Source organism: Vanessa atalanta, chromosome 11 (assembly GCF_905147765.1).
Source record: "Vanessa atalanta chromosome 11, ilVanAtal1.2, whole genome shotgun sequence".
Classification (NCBI taxonomy): domain Eukaryota; kingdom Metazoa; phylum Arthropoda; class Insecta; order Lepidoptera; family Nymphalidae; genus Vanessa; species Vanessa atalanta.
The window spans coordinates 1234689-1253416 of record NC_061881.1 but is presented as its reverse complement, the minus strand read 5'-3'; the positions used below and the strand labels follow the sequence as shown (position 1 = coordinate 1253416).

The following is an 18728-nucleotide window of genomic DNA, read 5'->3' as shown; positions in this document are numbered from 1 at the left end:
GGCACTCCTTTTTTTTAATTAAAGTAAATTTTTAATTTCGGGTATTTGAAAATGAATAATAGCAATATTTTCTGTAAAAATATTATAATATTCAATAAAGATTATTTTAAATGTATCTTATAATACATTTTACAGTTTGACATAGATTTAATTGTTAGTTTTGACAAATAGACCAACGTATTGAGGAATACATAATAATTAATTGATTTATTATACAATACGTGATTAACAATTTAGATAATTAATATTGTTATATCGCATTGCCTGTAGAAACTGTTGTGTAAGCCAGGTATTCACCTGAGTTTCCTATATAGATTGATTTAGTTACACCGTTCATTAAATAAGTATTTTTGTTTATGTAATAAACTAAAAAAAAAAAAACATTAAAAAAATATCTATTTTTTGTTAGGCTCTGTACATTAGTCGGCTTTTTTGTTTATAACTTTATCTGTCAATATGACATTTTGAAGGATAAACAAGAATTTTGCGTCTTTTAACCTGGATTGTATTTAACAAATTATAATCAATATTAATTCAAAATTGTCAGTAAATTGCCATAGTAAATCATCTAAAATGCATTAAATATTGTAATTTTCAGCAGTGATAACTTTTCTAAGCTTTAATATCGTACGGTAAGTAAAACGTTGAATAATATTTTGTTATCTTTACTGAAACAAATTCATAACATGTTATAAAATTTTGTAATAAATTTTGGCCAAAATATTTTTTGGTAAAGCATTTCATGGTAGGGAGTTGAAAGGGCAAAACTAGTTTAAATGTTTTGTAATCAAAACGACCTGGCACCGCGCCAACGTATTCCAGAAATAAACCGTGTGAATCGCGTCCGACATTTATATGAAAATCACGTAAAACCGCGGTTATTATTTTATTTATGATAAATGGAGCGGCAGCATAACCTGCACTCTAGTATCCATGGCTCCTTCAGGAGCAAGGACTCTTCCTCGACAGTTGAGAGTGATCCGCGAGAAAAAATCAAAGATTGTCTTAGAAAATTTATAGCATTTATGTTTACTCAAGTGGGTGTTGGCGCCCTTGTCGTGTGCTATGCGATATTAGGTGCTGCAAGTTTCATGCACATTGAGAAAGACAGTCCAGATGAACAGCTGGAAAATGTTATCCAGTGGAGGCAAAATTGTGTTGAACAGCTGTGGAACATCACAAACAAATACAATGTCTTAAACTACACAGCTTGGATGTCTAACAGTAACAAAGTTTTGAAAGACTTTCAAAACAATGTTACATCAGCGATACATTTGGGATATAACGGGCGATCCTCAGAAGACATATGGTCATTCCCAGCAGCACTAATGTACTCATTGTCAGTGTTCACAATGATTGGGTATGGCAATGTTGTACCCAAAACTGTCTGGGGGAAGATTGTAACAATTGCATATGCTTGTTTTGGAATTCCGATTTATGTGCTTTATTTCTGTAACATGGGTAAAGTACTGGCCAAGACTTTCAAATGGTTATATATCACGGCTCATGAATGTAGTCGGAGAGAGGATCCGTTGCTTGAAGATGGAGAAATACAACCCATTAAGAAAAAGATAACTGTCCCGTCCACTGCTTGCCTCTGGGTGATTTCTTTTTACATATTGACTGGTACAATTATGTTTGGTGCTTGGGAGAAATGGAACTATCTAGACTCTACATATTTCTGTGTGATTAGTTTATGTAAGATCGGTTTTGGTGACTTTGTTCCTGGAGCAAATATAGCAGATTCCGCCGAGGGTTCTCACTTGAAGCTCGTCATAAACTTTATATATGTTTTGCTCGGTATGGGTTTAGTGGCTATGTGTTATAACCTAATGTGCGAAGATGTTAGGGTTAAAGTGCGGGAGCTGAGAGAAGATTTGAAGAACTGTTTGGATGATATTACACTTAAAATAACTGTTTGCATGAATGATACTAAGTATTATCACCAGAGACAGACTAGAAATATAAAATGATGAACATAGATATGCATTTCTTTTAAATGTTCCTTATTAAAGTTTCTTGGATTTGTATAAAATGAAATATTCAACACCTATGTTGTAATTTTGTTAAATTATTTGTTAAGCAGTAGTTTTAAAAAGTAATATTTTCGGTTGTGACCATTACAAATACATTTTTTATCACAATTTTTTTAATTTAAAGTATATTTTCTTTATTAATTAATTTTTGAAAATAAATATTCTGTTTACTATCTCATACTACTTTTAATATATTTACCCAATTTTTATTAAAGTAAATATTACTTATATTATTAACATATATGGTTCATGAAGGATATTATATTGAAGACAAAAAAATCATAGTTTGAATTTGAATATGAACAATAAACAATCAGCAATGTGTCTATCACGAAACATTATTTTAATAATAAATAATAAAAGTATATTTCACCTTTTAAGGTAACCTTATTTTTGAGTATAGAATTATACATTCGAGTTGCAGAAAATAAATTTAAAACATTTATTCATTAAACCTCAATATATATGTATGTACATAGTATACATAATCGGGCTAAGGCTTTGGGGAGAATGTTAAGAGCTAATTCTACCACACTACTCCAATGCGGGTTGCATTGGAGTAGTCTGGTAGACACTATTCCAATGCGACACACAAATGTGGCTAATCAATGTCAATTACACACATACAGGATTCCTCGCGATGTATTCCTTTACCGCCGAACAGGAGATGAATCATCAGCACAATTCCGTGTACCCAATCACATGGCGATTCAGTGGTACTTGGACTTGAACCTGCGATACTGCGATTGTCAATGATATGACGCTTGCATGATATCGCAAATCAATCAGGAAATATTCCATACTTTCTTAATTGGAAGAGGATGATAAAGATGACCCAAAGATGTATATTTTCAAGCCGTTACAATGGGCTCCTCTTAAGTATAACTCTCACTTATGAAGGTATGTATCGAGAGTGAGCGCGGCGATGCTGCCGCTCCGTCTGCGGCGCGTGACCGGCCACGAGGGTCGCGCTAACGACATCCTCTTCATTCCAGCCATGAGACCGCCGCTGGAACCGCAAACGCTTGTGTTCTTTGGAGGAGATGTGCAGGTTACTTTAATCTTTATTTATATTTAGTATATGAATTTATAATTCCCGTTAATATGGTATCAATATTTTAGATACTTTAATTGACGGTAAGGTTTTGAGAAAACCCGTGTATAATGAGTGATGTCTAAAAAATGCGATGAGTAGTGTAGTTTAGCGTAGTATAGGTACCGTCCACACATATCATACTTTACCGCCAAACAGCTAGTTTTGTTGCCGGATGAGTGAGCCAGTGTAACTGCAGCCACGATAAATATAACATATTTGTTAGAGACAATGTGCTAAATAGTCGAGATTTGATATGAACATGATCATCAGGTGGCCCATTTGCCGGTCTATCTATTTAATAAAAAAAAAACCTTAAAACGAAGTTTTTTTCGCATACAAGTTGAAGTCGAGAGATGTACTTGTACTGGAAAATTAGTAGACCAAGAAATAAACTTAACAATATAAGCCAATCCATATATTGAAAAACCGCTGTCACCCATGGGAATGGAAAACTCAATCATTTCTGCACTAGGTGTAGTCTCTTGTGTCTGTAAAAAATACTGGCTCACTCGCTTTGCAAACCAAAATAGTTATCTTCAATATTTTTAATGATAGAATAAAAGATCGTTAGGCTGGCTTGATAAAACCCTCGTCAATGGACTTAAAAAGGACTAGTTTGTTTAGTAAAATAAAATGACTTTCATTTGTATTACATTTTCTAAAACAGGATTACCCAGAAGTGATGCAAGCGCATCGCGACAACAGAAACTACTTAAAATGGAACCTGGAAAATACAGCGCGTCTACTTGCTAACAACTATCCCACCAAACACATATTGGTTGTGAGACCAGCCAGGTATGTGTAGCGTGACTATAAGGACGTTGTACGTATTCTCGCACCTCATTGGTCAATTTCCACGGCTATAAGTGATGTATTCGGCATGTAAGACAATCCTAAGAAAATATTGTCCAATGAAACTCAAGATTATAACCAATAACCGCATGAGGACATATTTCTTTGGGAATTCTTTTCGTAGATTTTTTTCTATTTAAATGTCGTGTTGCAGGATAGAGTACAAGAGTTTTAGTTGCTATGACAACTTCGTGCCCAGCAACAATGCGGGAGTCCCCGACCACACGCCGACACATAACGCTCTGCACCATTTGGAGAGGTATACCTGTGCATTCAATATAGTAAACTTATTCTTTTCTTATTCTTATGAAATGTTCTCATGATATAGCGTGAATGTAAGTGTTGTTATTGTAGCGAAATAGATAGGAGCTACATTTTCTTGCCGTTGAGAAAACCTTTTGAAAGATACCTGAAATCTGGAGATTATGTTTTAAAAAATTAGACATCTCAAACCAAATGTAGTAAATGTCAATGGAAGGATTTCGTTTTTAACGTGTCAAATTGAACACTTAAGATTTTCAACGAATCGTACGATAGAAACCAATCCACTAGAATTAAGTGTTCTAAATAATTTAACTCCTTATGCGTTTACCACCATGCTATTATATTCCGAGATTTGGCAGATTATTATCCAATTCCTGAATTTTAGTGACGGTAATACAGCCAAGTGCTAGATGTTTCATCCGTATAGACAGTAAATTCCCCTGTCCTTTAAAAAATAATTATCTTTTTTTGCAGATTACTCCAAGGTGTAACAGGCAGGTTAAAATCTTTTCCGACACCGGAACTATTAGAAGCGGTGACATCAGTGGTAATCCCCGAAGAAATTGATATTGAGGAGCTGCATGTGAGTGTTGCCATTTGAATTTGCGTATTCTTTTTTATTATGGTTGTCAAAATAATTATCGATAATAATCATTTATCTATGATGTATCCGTTTGCCCAATCCACTTTACTACTTATATGTTCCAAATCAGATATCAGGACAAATACTTTAAATGGTACTTCCCCCCCCAAGTTGCACTGGAAAGTGCTACCACAATGTCATGATTTTGTGCATAAATTATTTACAAGTCTATATTACTGTACAAACAGTACACACACAATTACAATATAGTAAAATTCGAAATATATTAATTTTATTTTCATCGCGCCCAAAGAGGGTTTATTAAGTTATAATATTATTTTTATTTTTGACCAGGCCTATGTATTTCCTAAACGGCAAAACCTGTGTAATAGATGGTTGGTTATTAGGCATGATTATTAGATATTTATTTTCTATTATAGCGAAATATATATTCATCAAAGATGATATATAAATAATATATTTTTCTGTGTAATTATTTATTTGGGTGATAATTATTTTGACACCAATGCTGTTAGTTTTTTGTATTGGATATAATCTGTATATGGATCTGACATATGGATTAGTGACATCTGGTGACCGAAATATAAACGAATTTTAGGTCAGTATGTTGCATAGTGGTGATGTGGTAGGAAATATACTATATATTTTAAGGAAATTATAAAAGGTAAAGGGATACTGAAACGTGCACTGCCTAGGGAATCTTTGCTCACTTCATTTTTTAAGGCTCGATTCCAAGTTTAACTAAGCGTTTTATTTTTGTTTTTTAGTAATTTATTTATTTTTCTTTTATCGGTCATGTTTATTAGGCTCCGCCCGTATGTCAGGTCCCATTTATACGGTTGGGATTTCGTAATTATATTTGAGAAGGGAGTTATTTTTACCGCTCTTGACAGTCGCTTTTGGTAGATTCTGGGCACAGAAGAGATCTATGATACTCACATAATCAATGATCCGCATTCTATTCGATTATAATTAAATTAGACATAAACATACGTAACACTGAAGTTCACTGTTTTGCGCTTCCGCAAACAATGCTAAGTCGGCATCATACCATCTAAAACTGATTTTACATTGTTCGATATGTTGGTGGTATTGGGTTACGATGGCGGAGCAAAGGGTAATTTGTCTATGATAAACATATGTGAATCATAGACAACTACGAATACGAAGAAGTTACTATAAGTGCAAAAGGTAATATGTAACCAGAGCAAAATATCGGATTATTTCTTTTTGTTCTATTAAAGTCTAGCTAGGTGTTAGCTTGATGTCATATATGTATATATTTTTCGTAAGCTGTTTATTACCTTTGTTTGTAACATTTTACATATGACCTTTTTTTCTTATATTAATGATATGTTTTATAGTCATAGTAGTAAGTAAACAGACCCACGGGTCATCTGATGTCTTTTTAACACATTTTGGTCTCGACACGAACAGTCATGTCCGCTAGTCATACCGTACCTCGATGCCGCTATCATACCGGAGAGTGTAGAGTGAGTGAGTAGGTGTAATCCAGTAGCGTGTGGTGTGTGCAGAGAGTGCGGCGAGCACCGCGCGGGCCCGCAGCGAGCGAGTGAGTAGGTCTAGTTCCAACACGCACGGCCAGCGCTCTGGGGCGGGCCGACTGTAAGCACGCCTGCGCGTGGTCAAATAAGTCAGCTTCAGTCAGGTGGCAGCGTATTCTTAGTATTGAATTATGTTTTCAAACTTTTCAGCGTCAGTTCCAGAATTTCTACGCCACTTAATTCTAAAGACCGAGATTTCGATAATACATCGTATCAATATACTATAGTTTTGAATAAGGCGTAATATCTCGTATCGATACTGGGGCTATTTAACCTCCTTCTGTGGGCAAAATTGATAGTACTCGCGAGTTTGGTTACGGCCGGCGGGTCTCAGAATATTGAGAACCCTTCCAAATTAGTAAATCGACAAAATCACAGTTAGTGTATTTCTAAACATAAAAATTTTCAATGCGCTGCTAACCATGAAATCTAAGTTTTGATGTCTTGTGTCCGTGAAAACACTGCTTCACTAACGTTTTCAAAATATAGTCACTAAAACTGAACATATCAAGAGAGTTTACACTAAGCCCTACCCCCAGAGTGACTGATGTTCATAATTTTGCCAATATATGTATAGCCCATTCCAATTGGTGGAGGGGAAAAGGTAAATAAACAATTTCAATAAAATATACTCAATGATAGCCTTACACCTGGATCCTGGATTGTTATAAAATATGTTTCAAAAAGACATATTATTAAATTTCATATACGTTTTTTACGAAAACGTAAATACAAAAGAAATAAAATGTTTGTAATCTTTTGTCCTCCTTCCATTGAAATGGACTATAGTTATATTTATATACATATTAATATTTAGTATTATTATATATTAGCGTTAATGATACTGCTCAATGTATGTTATATATTAGATATTGCTTTCCAAGTTTAGTTGTGTGTGTGAGTAAAACGTATTAATGCTTATTTGCCTTACATTTACCTCAATATATCTTAAATTGTTTCCTCTTGCCTCTATTAAGCTAAAAAAAGGTCAAAGAACATTTGTGTGCAATAAGAGTATACATAGCACATACATGACTTTATAAATATCATCAGTAAAGTTGTCGCAAGCTTTGGGAACGAAATGATCGCCTCCACGCCTTTTCCGAAATTTATAATTTATCTAAAAATATATATCTGACCAAAACGAATAAAAAACCCCGCTTGTTTTCTTTCGTGGGTTCTTCTCGGGTCTGAGGTGTTTCTTTCCGAACTGGTGGTAGAATTTTTACAATCAATAAGAAAGTGTAATGCTTCTATGTTGAATGAATATAAATCATTTGAATTAAAATTAAAATTGTTTCTTTATATTTGGTCTATTGCAATTTAATCTGAAAATGATCTTTATATACTTTTTAATTTTTTGGATGTCTGCTTTTTTTTTGTATAAAATATAGAAGGGGCAAATTTGAATGTAGCACATTTATATAATTTAGTTTGCATTTTTAATAACTATTTGACAAAATCATCGCAATCATTTTAGTTTTCATAATTTTTATTAAGTTGAAAAATATACTTTGTATTGTGAATAAAAATTTATTAATTGCTGATTCCTTTATTAATTTATATGAAATTGTTGTCAAACCAGTTTGTGAAAATAATAGATAAACAACGCGACTTTCATGTTATATAATATTGTAATAATAAATACAATATTTGTTTATTTGTATTTACTATATTTACGCCCACGTGATTTATTAGATTTTAAGAGAACAACGAATCATATGATCGTACCTATGTTCTAATAGTCGAAGTGGGTGAACACTTCAATTTTTTTAGCGTCGGTACCAGAACTCTGGTGTCCAAATTGCTAGAACTTTACTGAAAAACGTTTGGTGCAAATTATCACAGTAATGTAAACAGTCACGTTGAAAATGTAAATTAATAAAATAACCCAATAAACCAAATAAATCAAATAATACTTGGAATTTTACATCGTTTTTACCAATTGGTTTGAAATCAATGATTTATGATAAATAAATTTTCTGGCATTATGTTAAAGTTGATTTGTCTTGATGTCTCAGAGACTCCGATAGAGATCCGCTGTGGTGGCGGGAGAAGTTGGCCCTGGATGAAAGTAGTCTCACACTGGTTGGGTTCAGCAAGGGTTGTGTCGTGCTCAACCAAATCATCTATGAGTTTCATTACACTAAGACCTTGACACCGGGCGATGCGCATATGATGAGGTACTTGAATTTATTTGAAAAGAGGATGCAACTTGTTGTAGGATGTATGTCTGTTGGTTGTGCGAATAAATGAATAAATCGTGCAGGTTCATGGGTCGCGTGGAGAGCATGTGTTGGCTGGACGGCGGACACGCGGGCGGGAAGAACACCTGGATCACGTCGCGCAGTCTGCTCGAGACGCTCACCAGGCTCAGTGAGACTTACATTTTTCTAGCATCTACATTATGTTGGTTCAAGGATTTATTGGGTTTGAAAGATTTCTTGATATGTACATAAAATTATAAATACTGATGCAACATGAAAATATTGTCAACTGTTGTATCCTTAAATATAATGTCTTCTAATGATAGATCAACTGAGATGAGATGAGAGATGAAACTTAGATGCTTTCGAATTTTAGGAAAAGAGACAGTCTCTAAGGCTCGAAGCACACGACCTAAGAGAGATCGCAGTCACAGAGCCAACGACTTTACTTTCTTAACGTAACACTGGATTCTACCACTCTCAACCTCCTATATCTGCACCGATATTGTGAATTTCTTAACCCAGTAAAACAAAACAAAATCAAAATCAATCAGAATATACTTTATTCATTTAGGCTTTTATAAGCACTTTTGAATCGTGATTCTTCAAACTATATGAGTATAAGTGAAGCTACCACCGGTTCGGAATGCAGATTCTACCGAGAAGAACCGACAAGAAACTCAGCAGTTACTCTTTTTTAACATTTAAAAATACAAAGTCATGTTTGTTAAATACAATTACATATACTTATATGTATGTAATACATCCTGCCTCTTGACTTCCAACAAGTTTTAGCTCCACGCTTCTTTATCATCTGTATAATCTTATATTGATTGACAAATTACTTGAATTTATGAGTCGGCAAAGTTAAAAATATCTGTTTTCGAACCCGCTTGAGCACTATTGTCTCGTTCAAAAATTATTGAAATTGGCTGCGGTCAAGATAAACTTTATATTTATCATAAACTTATGCAAAGAAATCTTGATCAATAATCTAATTCACTATTCTGCATTGTAGTGTTTATTTATGGTGACTAAAAAGCAAGTATTCATTTACTTGACAGATGTGAACGTGTTCATTCACGTGAGCCCGTACCAGGTGCAAGACGAGAGCCGGCCCTGGATTGGGCGTGAAGAGAAAACTTTCACCACTCTGTTGAAGAAATTGGGTGCTAAGGTGAGTTGTGAGAGTGCTGGTTTGTGTAGATTGGTATTTGTTATGACGTCACACACTGTGATAATAATTGAGAGCTACATCGTCAAAATTATTTGAGACTTATTTCTCAACCATTTTAGTACAAAGAAATTTATAATTTTAAAACGACTTGGCAAATGCCAATTATGGTTTACCTGTTATTGCAAATTTAACCAGACTATGAGATTTAGACTAAATTTGACTACTTTTAAGTAGATTTTATGTTCCTAGTAAATACCACCCACGGGTCGCTTATTCTCTTTTGGGATTGGTCAACTTTTGCACAAATTGTAATGTAATAATATATATAATGTACGTATTTGTTTACAGGTCAGCAGGTATCTACACGAGCAACCGGGCATGCCTCACTCACTACACATGCACTTTGAAGTGCTCGCCAACTTCAAGAACGTTCAGGATACCTCCCCGATCAACCTGCCCGACACGTCAGATGAAGAACCTTAAGTAACTTTGGCTATTAAATATTTTAATCCAGGGAACAGTGGGTATAGTGGAAATAATAATAGGTAATAAGTGCAACCAATATAATGGTGCTTGGTATTTTATTAAAATGGTTTGTCGTACGTAAAATTTTAACTAAAGAAAAGTCAAACGTTATACTTTTTCAAATTGAGAAATAACAATTACATGAAATATACAATATGTTACTGTAAAAGCTCGAACTAATGTAAATCTTAAGATTTTCCAGTAAAACCTAACCTTAGAAGTATTTATTATAAAGGGACGATTTTTTCGGACTTTTACCATTCCAACCTAACCTAAACTAACATGTAAATCCTAAGATTTACCAAGTGATTGATGGTAAAAGTTCGAATCCCAAAGTTTTATGGACATTTACCATTCGAGATTTTACAGTAACAATACAATTATAGCGTCTATTCGTACTGACTTTACAGACGACATTTTTAGTCAGTGCCATTTTATGCTATACTCACTGTTTCAAAGGTTAACGATAATAATTAATGAAATATTGTGACAAAAATCGTTGTGAAAATTATTAACAGTATTTTAATGATTAGTTAATGGTTTCGTAGGCAATCAGAGAGAGAGAGAGAGAGAGAGAAAATCTATGTTTTAGCTCGTAACAGATAAATTAATCAGTTGAAAAATAGTGTTTAGATAAAAAGACAAATTATTTGTAGCCAGTGAGAGTGATAAGGTGAGATATATAATGTTAGCAAAATGTAAACTATACCTTATTAAAATCAAAAGTAGGAGTACAGATAAACAATCTTAGATTTATATAATTTTATTTGTAATACAACACAATTGCACTTAACTACTGATATCCACTTTATTTTACATACAAAGTTCCGATATCAATTATGCTGATATTAAATGTGGATTTAAATATCATAGATTATTCAAGATCTAGAACAATAATGTCACGTCAACGTCAGAGTTGTTCATTTTGCTTTGTGGTTGGAAGAGACTACAGTTTTGATTCTATACTTTCAAGCTCTGAAATTAATAAAAAATACACTAAAGTATGGAAATTTTACAAACTGACATATTCTTAACAAGTTTTAAAGTTTTAGACAAAAAAGTATTACGTAATGATTTATTTAAATAATACCATTTAGTAAAGTTTTTATAATATGCCGTTCCGTAAATTGAAAAAATAATGCTATTTCCCGCTAATGAAACTATTGATGGTTGTATTTGTGTGATCTTAGTCTTTACTAAATAATTTATATATTACGACACTAAATACTTAACGTAGTTATTCTTAATTAATAAATTTATTATCAAATATATTTTTTAAATAAAGGTCAATTTATCACGAAATTAAATATCTTTAAACTAAATTATTTCTCTGTGTATGTATTTTTATATTGCTACTAAATTTGTAAATATATATTTATGTAAAGATTATTAAGCGTAACAAGTATTACTTTTTAATAAATAGTATTTTTGAAATTATTCATGTACATTCCATTTTATTTTAACTTGTACAAAACGTAAATAAACTACAAAAATATATTATTTTTAAATCTGATGCAACTTGTACCGACTAATATATTTGTTATTTATTATACAGATAAAAAATGTAAACCAATAATATATATATGTTTTTTTTTTCCTTTTGTAATTTAATTTGAATAGTGTGGCTACCTTGACGTAGTTTTATTAACATTTTGTACAACTTCTAACGAGATGGACTATAATGTTTTAGGTATTTTAAAGAATTAAAAACATGAACAAATATTATGATTAGTAATTAGAAGCAAAGAATCGATACATTGATGGGGTAGTGATGTATATATGTACAAGTAATTGTAACGGGGCTAAGGTGAAATAAATTAGTTGGCCAACAGTAGACGGCTTAAATTTTATTTTTAATAGTGCTTTTTAATGAAATAACTGATGTATAGCGGCATCATATTTATGTAAATAAGTCAACATAAATTTTCGATGATCGTGTACAAAATTTCAGTGTATCAGTATTTTTAGCCTGTATGTAAATAAGAAACAAATGTTTATTAAAATATTCGAAAATTAAATCCTATTTTCAATGTACTGTTGTGTTTTATTTCTACTAGCCTGTGCTGTTTATGCTCTAATGCAGGGCAGCAAATGCTCGCTTAGACTCGATAATTCTTTGCAAATTGCAACACCTGACGCTTGACTTTGATCGTGTAAGCAAGTCAAACGTTCACTTAATAAGTTGCAATTATGCAACTTTTAAAGTTGCGAGTCGATCAGTTGGCTATTTTTATTAAATATACAATAATATAATATACATTCAGAAACGCGCTGCACCTTCTAGTTAAAGTTTTATGATTATCGGTTATGTAGTTTTTTAGTCATTACAAAAAGTCCTCATTTGTTAACCAATATACATTACAGCCTTTTTGGTTCGGGAATATAGTTCAAATTAAGTATCCTCAATAAATGTATCAAAGATTACGCATTTCAGAAAATTATATTAATTAATTTTCCATAATCATCATTCCAAACGTATGGGGCTATTAGAAATAAAACATCAAATGCGGTAAGTTCCATTTATTACCATCGAATTACGCACCTTAAAACTAATCATATAATCATTTAGCTAAAACTGGCTTGTCAGAACTACTACTAAGGGGTTAATACAACCAAATATTTATCTATTTACGTTTTAACACTAGGATAACTTGACGCTAAATCAATGGAATAAACAGTTTTATCGAAGCTAATGGTATTTTCTATGGAGTTGTATTATTATTACTACAAGATTAAATAAACCCTTATCAGTGCTCAAACGTACTGCCGGCGCGTTGTTTAACAGAAACAGACTCGATCGTTCTTTCCATGTTCAATTGATAATAGTTTAACTTCCAAACATTATTAACTAAATTGGCAATATTTTAGACAAAGATGATCCAAAAATATAAGCGAGACAATATATATAATATCAGTCTGATGTACATTGTTCAATTGACATGTTTATTCAATAAGGAAAAGATTACGAAATGGAATTTAATATATTCTATTATTTAGAACAATTTTAGAAAATAATGATGTCTTACGCAAGTAACGATTAGAAAGCCTATAATTATGTAAAAAAATTTGAGAAGCCAGTTTATTTTTCGGAGCAAAAAATTTACGCTTAATGCGAAGCTTTCCATACTAAATATCGCAAGCCGAATTCACTACTTTGCTTATCTAACATTAAAACTGACTAGACGTAAAAAGTTACGACATAACACACTATGCCATCATTTTTACTCCGAAGCGATGTGATCCTTTATAACTATAATATTATGAAAAATATACAAATATGCGTTTGGTAACCTTAAACAGGTCATATAGGAATATTTACAATGATAAAATACCGTAAGAAATAGTACAGTGGAAAAGCTCATGTTTTCATCCCGTAAATTCTACGGTAGATATTTTATGGTGTTGCGAAAACGGAGCGAAATTTGCTTCTCAAACAGTATTTCATCTGAATATATTATAATAAATGAATATGCCAGTTCGTATATAAAATTGTGACGTTTAATCATCGTGTGATACTTACAACTACATTTTGTTTTTTATTTTTTTATTAAATATTTTCGTCCCAACAGTAAATAAATGCAACCGATATACAAAGTAAATAGTAAAATAGAACAAAAAAAAAATCGTCTTACAACGAAAGCAAATATTCCATAAACAAAATAAATACTCGGACAAAAACCGTGCACAACATTAGTGCAAATATCTGGAAGTGCAAGATTCGTCCAAACACATTCACAAACCATATAATTGAATTACAAATCATCCTAATTCGAATAAATTGAATTATTTCTAAGACGTTCTTATATTATCTGTTGATTATTGCTGTTCATCAATGGCGAGCGTATTATTGCTAATTTATAAAGTTGCATAATATGTTGGTCGTGTTTCCAACGTTAAGAAGCAACGTTTTAATATAAATTGCACGAATTTAAAGTAACCCAAACACAAATTTGGGACGGTTACAAATATGATTCAGCGTTCCGTTCACGAACACGATGCGACTTGGCCGCCTCCTTTACGTAAGAATGTTCTCGTGGTCGTTGGTTTCTTGCCGACATTACTTTGGCTCGTAGTCTTTGTCGGTGTCGATTTCGGTCTCAGGCTTGGAATCTGCGACACTCGTATGCCGATCGCCGACTTCTGTTTGGTGGCCGTGGAGACCTGACTCTGCTTCGGTTGACCTTCGAAGGTGGAACTTCTTATCAGCTTGGGTGTTTCAGTCTTGTCGCTCTCTATCCATACTCTTTTATCATTCTTTGCTGGTAATTTCTTTGTTTGTTCGACTTTCTTCCAAAGATTAGCTATTTTGCTTTCTACGTCTTTCGTTTTCGACGATGTAACCGAATTAACACTAGACGTGCTCCCTTGTCTGGAACCGCGAGCTAATACAATCGTTCTTCCGCTGTCGTTACTTTGTAAACTGTGATTGGAAGGTGAATTCTTCATTGCCGGCTCCGAATTACGCTTTGCGGAGGTACTTTGTTTCGACTGCTTAGTTGGTTTGCTCATTGAAGGTCGGGAACGGTTAAACTGAGGTAGCCGTGATGGAGATGTATTAGCCGGTTGTTTCGTAGGGGAAGCGGCCGTTCCTGCACGCGATCCAGTCGCTTTTTTATCAGGAACTGGAAGATCTTTAGCAGGCACAGAACTTTCTTCTTTAGTAAATGTACCTTGTCTTACCAAAGGAATCGGTTTAGCCGGAGCCGGTGGAATACTAATGGGCTTTTGAACTACTTTAGATGGTGATTTGTTCGGTACAGCTTTTTTAGGAGAAGTCGTATGGGTTTTAGATGCAGTTGATACCCTGCTAGGCGTTTTGGCACTGGTTTGAGCTTTGGCAGAGCCTGCTGCAACCTTTGCTGTGGTAGTAACCTTAGGAGATGTTTTAACAGGTGGCGTTACAGTTTTCTTCGGACTCGGTACGTTTCGTCTGTACGGTGATACGTACATTGCCTTTTTTCTACCTCTTACTGCTTTCGGTGCTTCGTGTTCTTTGTCACCAGAGTCGTTGGAGTCTAAACTCTCGTCTCTTCGTTCAGGTTTAAGTATTTTCGGCTTAGGCCTCGAAGAAGGCGTTTCTGAGTCCGATTCTGAATGCACTTTATCTTCTGAATTACTGTCACCTTCGTAGCTAGCGAAATCACTACTACATGGATTTGGATTTTTATCATTTTGTAATGTACGTCTATATGACGCCGTCATCTCAATGTTTTTTAAGTTATTGACTACACACATATCTACTGACGCGGGGCTTTCGATAACAGGTAAATAGTTTCTAAAACTTTGTGTGTATGTTTTTAATTGTGTCGAATTCAATTCAAAGTCGTCTTCGTTGTGTCCGCTATCTGCGTCTGGGAAGACATCATCGTTTTGTCTATCATCGAGTAACTGTTGATGGTTCAATTCATTAGAAGACAAGCTATCGTAGCCAGTGGTAGTCTCGACATTCTCGAAATTTGCATCTTTAGTGACGAAAGTTGGCGATGGAGGGATATCCTCACTCAAAGTTCTGGTTCTAAATCTTTCTGCGTCTTCTAAACGTCTTTGTTTTAATGTTTTCTTTGCAGCTAACCGCTGTTTTAAACTTTCGATGTGCGGGTTGGGTTGGTCCTTAGATTGTGATGCTTCTTGAGAAGATGACAAAATGTTATGAATGTCGACCGTTTGAGTTTGATATCTTGCTCGATCCTCTTGTCTTCTCTGCTTCGCGCTAACCCTTCGTTTCGATTTAGGTTCAGATGTCGCTGTAACGTAATCATCAGATCTGTCACTTTCAGATTTTGTCCAAGTGACGAATTCTTCCGATTCTACTTTTAAAACGACATCACTTTCTGATACGGTGTCAGTAATAGTGTATGTTTGGTAGCGATATTTGGCCGCGTTACGTTTTTCTTTCGGGGTTAAGTATTTAGTGTCACGTTGTCTTTTTGGAGTTGATTCAACACTACTTATGTCAGATGGTAAAGGTGTACAATTTTCAGAACCAGAAGGTAGGTCAGTTATTACATTCAGAGTATTGGAAACGCAATCATCGTAAACTTCATGGGCTGTTGTCGGTTCTACTTCTAATGTCGATTCTGCCATTTCGTCAAATAGAGATGGAGGATTAACTTTGTCTAGATCATGGAAGACATGAGTGAACGTAGTACAGAGAGGAAAGTCTTGTATTGGCTGTTTAAAATCAAATATTATTGGAGTTTTACTATCTCTTATTTCTGCTACTTCAGATGCAATACTCGATACAGATATCATGCTCCCATCCATATCAAGATTTTCCATTTCCGAAGGAGGTTTTACGTTGTCTAAGAAACTGAGTGGTATGCTATCCAGATGTTCGGAGCTGCCTTGATGTATGGAATTGCTGAGCGCCCTTTTAACCATTAATGCAACTGGTAATGACTTTTTACGACTTCTTTGACATTTTTTCGACGTTTGAGCAGACGAGTCGTCAAAATGGCCCGAAGCGCTGAGCGACAGTAAGCTGCCCAAGTTAGAAGGTGGTTTAACATTATCTAAATCTATCGATGTTAAAGAAGTCATACTATTCTCCATGACGTATTGGGAGATTTTCAATTGAGCAGCCAAGCGTGCGGCTTCCTGCTCGATTGCGGAAGATATGATTGAATCAAATTTCGGCTCTCCATCGTCGACTAAGGAAGTAAAACTTGGTTCGGGTATATTTTCTATTAAAATTCTATCATCTAATTTGCCTTCGTCGCTGTCTCCTATATTTCCGTCGAGCTTATCCGTTAAATCTGGTCTCGAGAATAAAATTGGCATTTCACTTTTCTCCAATAAGTCCGGCAAAGCCATAGTGGCATCTACTATTTCACTCCTCATAGACGAAACCATATGGACAGAACCACTTATAGTGGGAAAAGTGACGTCGTCGGGACACGTGTTTTCGTTCCACGTATCGTTGCTCTTCTTCGACACGTCGTCCAAATTCACTTGACTATCGGTGCACTTGATATCGGTCCACTCCAGCCTAGGCTTACTCTTCCTCGTCAGAGTGGCGGCCTCGTAGCACTTCGGCTTGTCGTCCTCGTCGCTCCACGAGCCGTCCAGCACGTCCGCGTAGGACTCGTTGGAGCGGTTCAGCTCGTCCCGCTCCGACTCCACCGTCGTGTTGACGGACTCGGGCGCGAGACACTCGTTGGAGTGCTCCATGTCGTTGCAGTCGGAGTCCAGCGTGGTGTTGCCCGAGTCGACGGTGGGCAGCTCGTTGGACAGGTCGAGCGCGGAGTTGCGACAGGCGTCGGCGGCGTCGGCGGCGTCGGCGCTGCCGGCCGTGGTGTCGAGCGCCGAGTCGTGCTCAGAGCCAGTGCTGCCTCGCGCGGTGGCGGCGCGCGCGCCTGCGGCCGCGAGTACCGCAGACGGCGCCGGGACGTTTTTTGGCTGCGAGCCCTCCCCGCCCCGCAGCTCGCCCGCCCCGCGAGCGATCACCTCCTCCAGGATGGCGCGGTCCTTGGAGTACTCGTCGCCGACCATCTTGTCCAGGGCCCCCTGGTGCTGCTTCGTGTCCTTGCGACGTCGCCTGTGCGACTCTCTGACTTCCAGCCGGTCGTCGCTTCGGACCCGCAGCTTGCCGTCGTCCCGCTTCTTGGGTTGCGGTTTCGACATGCCCATCCGCACGGAGCGCTCGAACACCTCCTTGTCGGTCGACCCGAAGGAGTCGTTGCTCAGGGAGCTGAGAGAGTTGCTCCTGTCTAGTCGCCTCGGGTCGTCGATCCTGGCGGGCAGGCTCGGTGGTCCGTCGTCGTAAAACCGCGAGTGGCCTCTGAACCTCGAGTGATGAGCGCCGGATGTCTCCCCGTGGTACGAATATGGTGACCTGGTTACGTTCAAGTTAGCGAAATCCTGCTCCAACTTCTTCACTTTGTTTGAAGATTTGATGTGATAGGCGCCCGATGCAAGATTCTTTTCAAATTCAGCATCTCGTACTTTCGGTCCTCGATGTGATATCTTATCGCTTCTGTCTAGTGATTTGTGATTTCGACTGTGCTTAGCGGACTCCGGTTTTCTTTCTACGGAGTGTGCCTTACCTTTGTCGCTTTCTAGAGCGAATTTGGCCCGAGGGTTGACGCTGGAGAGGCCCGCTTTAACTGTCTCCTCGAATATTTCTCTGTCTGTGGAACCGAAGGAGTCTAGGCTGAGAGAGCTGAGCGAATCGTTTCGCGCCAAGGTTTGGGTGACCGGCAGTCTCGGCTTATCCCGTTGCGTTTTCTCGAGCTGACGACTTTCATGTCTTCGTCCTGTAATACCTGTAAAGTAATCATATCAGAACGTGAACAATCTTTTGCTAATACTCGAGAACAGTTTTTAATTTCCTGGATATGAAGTATGTATTATTATTGAAACAAAACATGGTTTTGTATGTATTATTTCTATAAACAGACTGA

General features: G+C 36.0%; 3 protein-coding genes across 4 annotated transcripts in view; 2 read left to right on the top strand and 1 right to left on the bottom strand.

The window, feature by feature from the left end:
* Nucleotides 1-493: 493 nt before the first annotated feature.
* Nucleotides 494-10456, top strand: LOC125067143 (mitochondrial protein C2orf69 homolog). Its single transcript, XM_047675518.1, has 10 exons — nucleotides 494-632; nucleotides 2937-3087; nucleotides 3800-3927; nucleotides 4139-4243; nucleotides 4723-4831; nucleotides 6388-6425; nucleotides 8439-8600; nucleotides 8687-8793; nucleotides 9689-9801; nucleotides 10150-10456. Exons 2-10 carry the CDS (start codon nucleotides 2962-2964, stop codon nucleotides 10282-10284), a joined length of 1023 nt encoding a protein of 340 aa, XP_047531474.1. The 5' UTR covers nucleotides 494-632; nucleotides 2937-2961; the 3' UTR covers nucleotides 10285-10456.
* On the top strand, nucleotides 650-2110 carry LOC125067142 (TWiK family of potassium channels protein 7). The gene has a single exon (XM_047675517.1). The coding sequence runs from the start codon at nucleotides 900-902 to the stop codon at nucleotides 1971-1973; it is 1074 nt and encodes a 357-aa protein (XP_047531473.1). The 5' UTR covers nucleotides 650-899; the 3' UTR covers nucleotides 1974-2110.
* A 2375-nt stretch (nucleotides 10457-12831) lies between the features above and the next one.
* Nucleotides 12832-18728, bottom strand: part of LOC125067413 (adenomatous polyposis coli protein-like) — a 61512-nt gene continuing 55615 nt past the window's right edge. For both annotated transcript variants that reach the window (XM_047676013.1, XM_047676012.1), the window contains one exon: nucleotides 12832-18590. In XM_047676013.1, the coding sequence (XP_047531969.1) occupies nucleotides 14311-18590 (4280 nt within the window). In that variant the 3' untranslated portion in view covers nucleotides 12832-14310. The remainder of the gene's footprint in view (nucleotides 18591-18728) is intronic.

Coding starts and splice junctions, on each gene's coding strand:
- LOC125067142 (XM_047675517.1), top strand. CDS start 900: ATGGAGCGGCAGCATAACCTGCACTCTAGTATCCATGGCTCCTTCAGG.
- LOC125067143 (XM_047675518.1), top strand. CDS start 2,962: ATGCTGCCGCTCCGTCTGCGGCGCGTGACCGGCCACGAGGGTCGCGCT. Junction 4,244..4,722: donor GCTCTGCACCATTTGGAGAG/GTATACCTGTGC, acceptor CTTTTTTTGCAG/ATTACTCCAAGGTGTAACAG. Junction 4,832..6,387: donor TTGATATTGAGGAGCTGCAT/GTGAGTGTTGCC, acceptor TGGTGTGTGCAG/AGAGTGCGGCGAGCACCGCG.